Genomic DNA, 12,780 nt, shown 5'->3' on the forward strand with positions numbered 1-12,780 from the left:
GCCTCATTAACATGCATTCAAATCAGAACTAACAAAATTTATACTTTCAGCTTTGCCAGCAGGAATTGTGCATGTGCAGGAAATTACTTTGCAGAGTGACACTCATCTCTTGAGCTGGTGACAGCTTGCTGTACATGCGGTTGGGGGGGGGGGGGGGGGGAGGAATTTACCAAAAATAGCAGACTTTAGCTAGGGCAGGCCTTGATCACTAGGGGAAGGAAATGAAAATAGACCAAATTTTGTGATCCTTATCCTGAAAGGACACGAGTGGACCTCTCCCATTACAGGTCCTCCCCAGGTTATGGGCAACCTGTACATAGATACAAACATTTGGGAGACCAGCGGGATGGACGGAGATGGATTTGCTCGCTGCTGCGGGTAGCTTCCGCCTGTCAGAACAGGTCATTTTCTGCATGCCCACCACCCATCCTCCACCAACACCACCCGCCCCTCGCCTGAGCAGCAACAGTCGGAGACTGGGTCAAGCCAAGCTGGGATTGCTGACCAGGCTCACGCATCAAGTCGGTGAGAATGGCTGGTGACCGCTCTTCTTGCACATGCTCCCTCTCCTGTCTGTTTCTGTGATCCTCTGTTTCTGTTCATTGTTTTTGTTCATTGCCAACTTATGAACAGCAGGTTACGAACAGTTCCTAGGAACTGAACCCTGTCATAACCTGAGGACTGCCTGTAGTTGTGAGGGAATCAATTTTTCTTCCACTTGTAGAGAAGGGGATAACTGAATTCAATTTAGGTTCAAATCTAATGTGTTTTTCACATGGATATTACTTGATGGGATTTTTCTTTAAAAAAAACAAAAATCTCAATGATATACCATTGTACTTTAAATGCTAGATGCAGGTGAATATTTCTGACTTGTCCTCAATCTCTGGAGTTAGATGTTGGACTTGAAATTGCTATTTTAGTTAAAATAATTATACCGTGGTATTTGACTTTATTTACAACATAGCAATGAAATGTTTTGAAGTTATTTCAATGAAAATACCACTAACAGGCAAGAGAGAATCAAAATGATTAACATATGCAATAAAAATCCAATATGAAGAGATTGTGCATTTATTTTACTATAGCAGTTATCCATAAATTTGCACAAAATTTATCAGATCATACAGATTTGTTTTAAATCAAGCGATCATGGTAATACACCAAGTACAAGACAATTCTAAGGTTATAAATAGAGGTAAATTAGGAAATATATCAAAATAATAGACTTTAATTATATAATTCATACACTGAACAAAATGTGATCCTAGCACTAATCATGGGACAATAATAAAAATTTGACAATTAGACTTGCAACAGATCTAAACCTGGGGGAAGTGATGTGGATAAATTGTCACTTCTTGACAGTAGTTTCTTCTCCAGATTTAGGAAATCAATCTGATTAATCCCAAATCAGATCTTAAACTACCCAGAATTGAAGAAATATGAAGAGTTACGTGATAGAGTAGTGCCCAAAATATTTAATGCTATTAACTTCTTCATAAAAAAAGGTTTACCTATTTTCAAACATTCATATTGATGTAAACCACACTGAAATTCATCAAATCAATTTCATAGGGCGTCATTGCAATGAAAGCAACAAAACACATTATCATCAAAATGATATCTTATCAAACACAATTTGTTAAACTTCAAAAGTAAAACACAGATTTCATAAAAAATAATTAATAGAAATTTATCCATTAGTCTTCAGTAAAATGATGTATATATATCCTGTAATTTAAAAAGTACAAAAGATTTATTTAAAAGTGAATACAAAAGGTATTGAACTTTACATAATATGTACCATGTAACACAAACAGAGGTTCACAGATACTGCAGCTAAAAACAGGTGTAGTTGGTAAACTCAAATGTGGACAGTCACAAAATTCCTTTACAGTTGGAAGTGCAGCATCTATCTCAGTTCCAATTCACGTTATCACCACATTCTCTGGTCTAGCATGTTTTCCTATGTAGTAAATCATCTACTAATCCAAAGCAACTGGCCAAGGTGCTATAAACATCTGCACTTGAAGAATGTAAATTTCCAATATTAGTAAAGGATTCTGCTCAGATTAACAGCTTAAGTCTCCAAGTGGTATCCATATTTAAGGTACATCTTGTGATTGTATTTTATCAAAAACATTGCAGCTAAATGTGTTATCAATGCCAACTTTAAAAAACTATGATAGACATATTCAAACTGAAAGATTGAAATCATGTATATATGGCATAACACTGTGGCTCATTCTTTTCTGTGTATCCATTTGCCCTGAAAGCCAACGAATTAAAATGATCGTAGGAAAATGTCATTGTTGTGCTACTTCTATAAAAGGAACATGATGCATTACTGACTTTGGTGTGCAGACATAAGCTTTTTGAGAATCTGAATTACTCAACATTGTCTCAGCATCACATTCATTTCCATTACCACCCCCCAAAAAATTGAATACTATACAGTAACTGGTATTTAAACAGCTTTTAATTGCTTGAATTTCTAACTAATTAGTCAGAGTATTTAGGACATTGAAAGTATAAGAACTGGCAGATTCTAAATCCATTATTCCATTTTTTGTTACAATCATAAATATGGTTGAGGAAGACCATTTTAATTCAACAACCTGGAGTGATCCTAATGGTCACACATTGAAGTTTTGTGTTATTCTATCCTATACATTGATCACTATGTGAAAATCTTAGTTCCATTCTTGTAATTTAAACTAATACTTACTGTGCAATAATGATTTTCTATATCTTAGAAATTTAACTGTTGTCATTAGTTAAAATGTGCTATTTGTTGCTCTGCCTTGATTGGACATGCCCACTGTGAAATCTACAACAGATCTGGGAATTTTTCAGCTTTTTCCTTTGCTACTTTGACACTGTTTGTGGCATAGGTGAGCAACTGACAATTTTCTTATGATGCAAGGATTTTTCAAACATACCACATTACTTTTTTTAATCTTTGATTATTCCACCAATCTGCACATTTTTCCAGCTTGTTTTGTCATTTCCAAATTAATTTCTGGTATCACTGCCCTGCTGGTTCATTATTATCTGTAAATTCAACATGGCATTTAATCTTTGTATCCAGTACTTCATTCCCTCTCAAAAAGGTAGGGAAAATAATTTTTGCTGACAATTTTGTTATATGACATTTACATTGTGCCTCATGCTTTGAAGCTGAGGTGCCCAAAATAGATTCTTATTTGTGTCATCATAATGAAAATCAATTATTGTAGGGAAATTTCAGTATTTTGCCAGTTCTACAAAAGGAAAGGATGTTTATTGACTTGTGTATATATTTTTCATACAAATAAGGAATAATGCTATTGCAGAGCTTGATCCTGGAAAATTTCATCTGGAATTAACTGTTCTATAAACTGTTTGCTTCTAATTAAGGTCAGTGGTGAGCAGTTCTTGAAGTCAGTATGTGGAACAGTTTCTTCTTAAATATTTCCATTAAAACAACATCACAAGAACAACTTGTCAGCAGATGAGCAATTCAACCTCTCAACCAAAGCCTGAAATTATTAGGCAGTTTGATTTCTGGTACATAACTAGAGGAAGACTACAGTGAGATAGAAGAGAATTTCATTTCTTTTTAAAAAAAAACTTCCCAGTCATTACAAATGTTCAGTGCTGAATAAACCTGACCCAGTGAGTTTGTGCTTTTCTATAACTTGAGAAGTGCAGTTAAGGTTCATTTCTGGTGCAATGGGTTGAATTAGCCTCTTGTCCAGAGGTTAGCTGTCCAATGCTTCACACATTCTTATGGCCATCTTTTGGAAACAAGCTTTGTACTTAATGGAAGACATGTAGTTTTCCTATTAGAGTTACAGCAAGATCAAGGTTCAACAGGAGGAAGGTAACCGAGGTATACTTCACAAAATGCTTCAATAATGTGAAGCCTAAAATGGGGAAAAACTCAATAGGAACACAATTACTGTAGTTGTGCCCCGTTGGATTTTAGACCCAATTCTAATTGATTTGGAGCATAACCAAACAAGGGAAGTTAATGTGGTTAATCATATGCATTCATTTCTTAATTATTTTTCTACACACAATATTTACCAGCTCTTCTGCTACAATAAAAATGCTTTGCATTACCATGTACTCAATTCTTTATGATAATACACTCCTTTGTACAGCTGCAAAAAAAAAAATCTGTTGCTGTGCTTTTTAAGTGGCCTAACCCAGTGTAAAATAACATCACACCCATTTCTGTGTGCCTTAATACAGGTCAGGAAAGTAGACTCCTGATTCTTGAACAGAAATTTCAATTGCAGTTGCACCATTTTTTTTCTGGCATGTAATCCCTCCAAATGATGTCAACAGTATGCAATACCTAAAATTCATCTCCAGTGTGATTTTCAACCTCATTGGATCTGAGAAACAACTGTTCTTAATTACTCACAGAATAACCAGCTTAATTAACCCCATCTCCCATGAAACTGTGCTATTTATAGGGTCAACACCAAATGCACTCTTTGGCTTCCATGACTTCTTGCAATCTTGAACACAGCCCTACATGCACAGGGATAGCTCTTGTCGGTGAAAGTCATGCCGTGACCACTCTAAACCTCTTTGCCTTGGGATCAATCTAGGCAGCTTCTGCCAATCTCTGTCACATTTCACAGTTTTGTGCTCACTCTTGCATTAGGAGAGAAGAATTCATTTATTTTGTTTTCATGCCACAGGGATGGGCAGATGGGATGAAGCATCTGCTCCGAAGTCCAGATGTTCATGGACTGCATTCATGTAGTAGTACTTTTTAAAAAGACTTCCCAGCAATGTCCTGTCTGGACCGTGTCCACAAGCCTCTTGCACAAAGAGTGCAGCTCCTTCAGGCAATGTTCTTCACCAGTTTTCTTGGACCCTTTGGGAGCAGTCTGCTGCCACCCCTCTTATCTTTGCAGCATCTATTAGTAACAGCATTCTGTGAACATTGCAGTTGAAGATCATATCCTTTAAGGTTCTCTTACAAACAGCATGGTTGATCCATGGTGCTGATTTAACCCCACACAAAAAAAGTGTAGTAAAACAATTTCCAGCCCTCTTTGTTCCCTAAACAAAATTAAATCAAAGTGCTATGTTTACTCTCAGTGTATGAAAATGACAGTTGCACTAATTGCAGCTCTTTCCACAGCTTAATCTCCATTTCTTTTGCATGAGAATAAACTACCAGATAACAAAAATTGCCAATTTTCTATTCATAAACTTAAAAATAATTTTGCCCTGCCCCCACTCAAAAGCCCTTTTCATTAATACATAGGAGTAAATGTAGTCACAGCGTATTTCTCCTTACATTCTATTTACAAAGTACCTAAATGAATATATGTCAAGCAACAAAAGATTTTAAAATAAAAACCCAAGTTGTGTGTCAGCAGATAGGCAGGAGATTCCGCAGTTAAACCATAGGGTCCTCGTCTATTATTTCTGATCCATTTCACAAATGCTTTCATAATGATTCTCTCCTAGGCAGGTGGACTGGTTTCCATTAGATTCAGCTTTCTGTTCCGGCAGAGCCTCTTTCAGAGCTTTGATGGCTTCATAACCTGGATCAACATCTTCTCCCCCAGCATCTACAGATTCAGTTTGCTCTGTGACTCTAGGTGCTCCTTCATAGTCACTTACAGATGCATAAAGATGGTTGGGAGTAGATGGCAGTTTTCGAGGGGTCACCTCATCAATACAGGCATAACCACCTTCCTGCTCCGCATCTGCTTGAAGCCACTGCTGTGCTGATTTACTCACAGTGGAGTACATGGCTGCAATCTGGGGAGAAACAATTATCCAGTATTAGAATTCCAAATAGACAAAAGAAGGGACACCAAAAGATTTTCTCTGACTAGTTCAAAAGTATCACTTTCCATTCTGATGCTGACAGATCAATGATACACTTCAAAGTATAATACACAACAATCTTCCAATTGGTTTGTACCAATGTAAAATTCATAATACCTCAGGTTTTCTATTAGGTTAACAGTTTAAACATCACCCATTGTGGCAGTCAGCTTCATTATATAATGACACCAAGAGAGAAAGAAATTGGCTAAATTGGGTGAAGAGTTCAAACATCACTTTTTTTTGACAGAATTCAAATGAATCAACTCAGCAGCATGTAGAAAGAATGTAGGCGCAAGTTATTGAAAGCACACTTTTCTGTAGAGTACAGATTAGTGTGAAAACTGCATTTAGCAGAGTGCAGATTAATTGACAGTGCAAGATTCAAAGTACAATTAGAACAGAGGTTCATTAAGCCCAAGGGCTAAAGATGCAGTTATTAAAATTACAGAAAGATTTAAAAAGGTAACTAGATCGTTTGTAAAATCTTGTTAGTGGCCATGCATGCAGAAGTGTTGTTTGCTTTGTAAAACTTTATTAGAAATTGGTGGTATCAAAAACATTTCTCAGAGCAACTTCTAGACCGTAGGACAGGCTCCCAGAAATGACAGTGGAATAAAAAGTATTGGCAAATACAAATATAAATCAGAATCACAATCAATTTGAATTGCCCACTGAACAAAGACAGTTTGACTAGTGTTTGAATAACTGGAAATTTCAATGACTTTCACTCTCTCGTGGCTGGAAGGTAAACAGTAAGTGTGGATCTCATTAGTTCAAAAACTGGACTGTTGCAGGAGATTTGAAGTGTCAAATTTAAGTCTTTTTCTTAGTTTTTCTTCTATTACTGGAATCATTTTTCCTTCTCTATTTCTTTCTCTATACCCAATTTGACATTGAGTTCACCCCCATTAATTCAACCTCTTGTTCAGTCTTCCCTTTACTGTCTTAACTCTCAAATTTATGATGAAGGTGATAATGGACCGCTTGTTCCATTACTCAAGGACCCAGATGAGTGCTATTATCAGCTCAACAGCTTGGTGGGGTAGAAGTTTCAAAAACTAAATGTGATGAACAAGTGAAATTAATTAGCACAACTTCCCAGGCTCAGAAGAAGAAAAAAAACAAGCGCAGTATATTTATCCTTTTCAAGTTGACCTGTAGTACTCTTTCCAAGAAAAGTTCCATTTCTGCTGGTGGTGTTACTGGCACCAGACTGTGGACTTGGGTGAATTAGGGGCAGAGTAGCTCTGCAGTTGAATTAAATAAACTAAGTCAATAAATAACCAAACTAAATTAATTAATTAATACATCTAAGGCAAGCATGGTAGATTACACATGGGAGCTGTTGAAAACCATGTGGATCTGTAGTGGCCACATCTGTACTAAGCTTGAGGAATTTCAGATCAGAATTATTCAGCTGCAGGTGGAGATCGAGATATGGACACTGATTTATAACCAGGATACAGTTACCTGAACACTTGTTCCAAGCAGTCACATCTCTTAGTTTAATCACTGGAGACTATTCAGTGAAAAGGGACTGAGGCTATAAGGCAGGTATGCAGATCCAGATGTTAGCATTGAAGGAGCCTCCACCTTTGCACATGACCAATAGATACAGGTTCTTATAGCCTGTGTGGCAGAGCCTGCAGAGGCATTGAACAAGCTGCCCACAGAGTGGTTGTTGTGGTGGAGGTGGGGGGTGGGGTTAAGGGAAGGGGGAAGAAATGTGGGAAGACAATATAGTTAGGGCAAGAGATACTGTTCTCTGTAGCCGCAAGCAAGCATGAGAACTGAAGGCCTCGTTGCCTGCCTGGTGCCAGTGTTAAGGAAATCCTCTGAGGGCTGGAGGGAATCTTGGGGTGGAGGGGGGAAAACAATCCAGTTATTTGAATCTACGTGGGAACCAACCATGTAGACAGGATAAAGTTGCTGGTTCTGCTGAAGGCAAATGAGAAGCTAGGGTCCAAATTAAAAAGGAGAATTTCTGGGTTATACTACAAGCCATGTGCAAATTGGCAAAGGGTCAATAAGATGAAACAGCTGAATGCACGGTTGGTATGGAGAAATGGGTTTCAATTCACGGGGCACTGGTAGCAGTATAAGGCAAAGAGGGAGCTGTTCTATTAGGAGGATCTTCACTTTAATCAGGCAGGGACCAGGATCCTGGTGTATTCAATACTAGGGCTGCAGGGGAGGGGTTTCTGAAGGGAAAAATAGGAAGTTAAGTAACAGGGCAAAAGTGAAGGATGGCAAAATAGGCAAAAAAAAAACTTGACAGGAAGGGATGCAGCTTTCAAATGTATGAGCATCCTCCCAATAGTTAGGGCAAAATGACAAAACGCAAGACTGTCTGGATGCACACAGCTTTGCTTAGAAGACAGATGAATTAATGGTACAAATAGAAATAAATGCATACAATCTAATGAGCCTTTCAAGAGAAGTGACTGTGAAATAACAAAGATGGGAAATTAAATATTCTAGGATACATAACTTTTAGAAGAGATGGGGCTATTCTTACAATTTTTCCCTAAAATAAAAGATGGGATAAAGGCAGCAGAGAGAAAAGATCTTAGACTAGAAAATCAAGTGGTAGAATTAGCTGGGTAGAGCCAAACAGCAAGGGGCAGAAAGCATTTGTGGGAGTTGTTCATAGTACCTGAAACAGCAGTAATGTAGGGCACTGGACACATTCAGGAAATCAGAGGCACATATAACAATGGTAATACAATTATGAGACTTTAATCTACATACAGACTGGGCAAAACAATTTAGCAGTGATAAATGAAGGTAGAATTCATGGAGTGTGTACAAGGTGGTTTTCTGCATCAGTGTGTTGAGGGGGAATAGGGAGTTGTGTGACACTAATGGGTTAATTGATAGTCTGGTAGTTAAGGGAACATGAGGCGCACACTACCAAGTCAGAATACCTCATATTCCAACCTGAAGGCATGTAGATCAATTTCTCAAACTATATCATGTTTAAACTTGGAAAAAATTAGGAGTACTGTATTGATCCTTCGCTTAAATTTGAAGACATTTGGAGTCCATTTATTCAATATTTTCACATGATATAGATCCCTCTTCAATAACTTTCCAATTTAGAGGAACGGAATTGACGACATAATATTGCTCTGTTCCTACTGAGAAATTTCAGTTGTTTTTGTTTCTTTTTTTTTGTCTTTCTTTTGAAATTTTTTTTAGTTTGGTTTGATATATTATTTATAATTTTTCTTATTAATTTGGGGATTTTTAAATTTTCTTTTGAATACATAATAAATCTTTCTTTCCTTTCTTTTATATTATATTCATTTACTAAAAGATCATGGGATCTACAGATTTTTTTTATATTTTATTATTCTTTATGATTATCTATGCCATGATTGTTCTCCTGATCTCTTTGTATTACATGTACAAACATCGATGTTATATATTAATCTGTATTACTTTGGAAACTAATAAAATGACTGAAAAGAAAAAAATTCTCTAACTTCTGGTCACCACTCCCCTCCATCCCCTTCTCCCCCCTTATCCCACCGACCCCATCACCCTCTCGATCTGGCCATCAACCACACATTCCTCCCTCTGGCTCCCCTCATTTCCTTCCCTCTATTCCGTGGTCCACTGACCTCTCCTATAAGATTTCATCATCATCTGCCTTTTATCACTTCCACTATCACCTCCCAGCTCCTTACATCACTCTCACTCCACGTTCTCCCCCCTCCCCCCCCCCCCCCCAAAATCACCTGCCTATCACCCCCCTCATGCCTGGGTCCACTGATCACCCGCCAGCTCTTGTTCCACCCCTCCCCCCACCTTATAAAGTCCTGATGAAGGGTCTTGATCCAAAACATCGACTGTCCATTTCCCTCCATAGATGGTGCCTGACCCACTGAGTTCCTCCAGCATTGTGTGTGTTGCTCCAGGGTCTCTTAGATGCTCTATGCCTCAGGGTGCCATACAAGTAGAAACTAAACAGAGTTAGTGTACATGGAATAATAACTGGTGTGGATTGAGGATTGGTTACAGGGTATAATAAACAGGAATGAAAAGTCATTTTCAGGTTGGGAAGCTGAGACTAGTAGTGTGCCACAGGATTGGTGCTGTTCACAATTTATGTCAATGATTTGGACAAGGGGACCAAGTGGGGCCAGATCAGTGGGGGCGTTCAAGGAGGAGATAGATAGGTATCTAAATAGTCAGGGTATCATGGGGATAAGGCCGGAAATTGGGATTAGAATAGGTTTTTTTTTCTCCCCATTCCCCATTTCTTTTTCTCTTTTCCTTGGAGCGGACTCGATGGGCCGAATGGCCTGCTTCTGCTCCCTTGTCTTGTGAAGAGTAATATATCCAAGTTTGATGTGGGTTGCGAGAATGATGTGGGTTGCGAGAATGATGCAGGGAAGCTTCCAAGGGGAAAACAGACAGTCTAGGTGAATGGGCAAAGAAATACCAGATATAATATGATCAGGAAAATTGTGAGGCCATGGATTCAGGAAAATGAGAAAAAGTTTGTTTTTTGAAAGTTGCTAGTCTTTCAGAGGGACCTGCTGATCTTTACACATGATTTTTTGCGCGTACATGCTGGTACGGCAAGCAATTAGTGAGGTAAGCTGTATTTGCCTTGTACTGCTGGACGATTTAAATACAAGAAGAAAGGCATCTCACTGCGACTACAAATCAGGCCTTATGAAACCACACCTGAAAGGTTGTTTATTGAGGTTGCCCATGAAGAAAGAATACACTTGCTTTAGAGGAAGTGCAAAAAAAGGTCCGATCAGATCACACGTCTGCGTGTGTTCTACAAGGAGAAATTAAGCAGACTGGACCTATGCTCTCTTGAATTTAGAAGAATGAGAGATCCTCATTGAAACCTAAAATGCTATTTTCTAATAAAATAACAGGGCTTGATTGGCCAACTGCAAGGATAAATTAATTATAGAGACTGATAGATTTTTAGATATTAAGGAAATCAAGTGACATGAGGTTAGTATAGGAAAGTGACGCGGAGGTAAATATCACCCGTGATCATATTAAATAGAAGATCAGGTACAAGTGACCGAACTGTCTGGTCCTGCTTTTGTTTCTTTCGTTCTTGTGGTAACTTCTAGACAACTCCCTTTAGTACCAGTTTACTAAATTGCCTTAGGCATAAGGTATCAATTTAGAAGGAATAAGATTAAATAATTTTAAACAAATTGACTAAATTAGTTTAATTGTACCTCAGTTGCATTTGTAAATAAAGATGTACATGATTTGCCATCATGAATGTGCACTCAGGAGCATTCATTTTGTTCATATTAGACCAGTTAAAAATTATGGCAATTTTAAGACACAGTTTCACACCAGGCTAAAGTTACACAGTAATTGATACAAAATCAGGTGCAACCCATGCTTTGTCACATTTTAATGTGCCTAGGAGTCAGATCAGTGCCTGGCTCCTGAATCGACTTTGGAGTGACACATTTGTGATGGTATGTTCTATTCTGCACATTTGCACAATTATTAATTTTGTAAGATTAGTCCAAAGTCGTGATTAAAATGCTTTATTCTGGATGGCAACAGACATCCTTGAGAAAAGGCAGTGAATAATAAATCTGAAAACTTTAATGCAAATCTGTGAACCTGCAACTTAAACATAGCACAGCACAACACAATTAAGAATTGGAGCCGATTACTACACTTGTTAACTAACTCAGGATGGTATTTGAACAACAAATTAAATCTGGAGAAAAAGCTAATATTATCCCCTCAATGCACTCTGGAAACAAACAAAGCTATAATTTTTGTAACTTAATGTACAGAACACCAGAAACAAATAAGGACTAATGTCTCCTTTAACTGAAGCTAGGACTGATTAAAACTGATAGCATCAATCATCAAGAGCTGCTGTAGTGTTCTTCTCTTGATGGAACTTAAACGCATCTAAAAAGACATTAAAGATAGCTGTCTATTCAATCACGTTAAAGACTATTTAGCAATGTAACAAGTCGGTCAATTTTCCAAAGAGAGTTCTTCCACCACTATAATCCACTGTGTCCCATTTATATTACAGAATTTAAGGCACAGATGTATAAACACCTGATCTTACTTAAATCTGAAGGAAAATTTACATGGGGTTAAGACAAACAGGGATACTTATGAAGCAGGTAGAGAATTCTCAAATGTGCTCTCAGAAAGGTCTTTGTTTAATGGATGCGAGGCATTCAAATTTACCAGTAATTGTAAAGCAACCCCTCAACAGCCATTGAGAGCCATGTCAACTATGATTGTTGTTTTGTTTCACTTCCCACATTTGTCCTCATCCCATCTCCTCCCACTCAGATCAAGGATAGGGGTCCCCTTGTCCTCAGCTTCCATAATTTCCTCCACCTTCATGGTGATGCCAAAGGTCTACCTTCCTCCAGCTTTCAGCCTTCTAAAGGGGCTGTTCCCCCTGCAACATTCTGGTTCACTCTTTCATCTCCACCAACACCCACTCTCATGGCACCTGCCCAAGCAATCACAGGTGATGCAACTCCCATTTTGTCTCAGTCTTTTCCCTGGTCTCCACCCAAAGCTTCCTCCCAGGGGAAGCAGTAGTTCTTCCAATTTAGCATCTCGAGTTCAGTACTGAGGACCATTGTCTCCTCCGCATCAGAGGAATCAAATGCAGATTAGTTGACCATTTGTGAAATGCACAGAAATGTTTTGACTCTATAGATTTCACAGTGAACCTGAAATTTCCAGCTTCCTATCACTTTAATTCTCTGCCGCACTCACCTGTCTTGAGCCTTTCACACTGTTCCAATAGAGGCCAAAAGTCAGTCTGTAGAACAGCATTTTACCTTCCAACTCTGTACATTACAGTGCTCAAGACATAATGAACTCAACAAATTTCAGATAAACTGCTTTTAAGTCAGAACTCAAAAGCTCAGAAACCTGAACCTCTAC

At 38.2% G+C, this 12,780-nt stretch overlaps 1 protein-coding gene across 3 annotated transcripts in view; it reads right to left on the bottom strand.

Annotated features, from left to right (window-relative positions):
* Nucleotides 1-1,083: 1,083 nt before the first annotated feature.
* Nucleotides 1,084-12,780, bottom strand: part of pag1 (phosphoprotein membrane anchor with glycosphingolipid microdomains 1) — a 106,467-nt gene continuing 94,770 nt past the window's right edge. For all 3 annotated transcript variants that reach the window (XM_052023154.1, XM_052023152.1, XM_052023151.1), the window contains exon 6: nt 1,084-5,778. In XM_052023154.1, the coding sequence (XP_051879114.1) occupies nt 5,434-5,778 (345 nt within the window). In that variant the 3' untranslated portion in view covers nt 1,084-5,433. The remainder of the gene's footprint in view (nt 5,779-12,780) is intronic.

Source organism: Pristis pectinata, chromosome 9 (genome assembly GCF_009764475.1).
Source record: "Pristis pectinata isolate sPriPec2 chromosome 9, sPriPec2.1.pri, whole genome shotgun sequence".
NCBI classification, from domain to species: Eukaryota; Metazoa; Chordata; class Chondrichthyes; order Rhinopristiformes; family Pristidae; genus Pristis; species Pristis pectinata.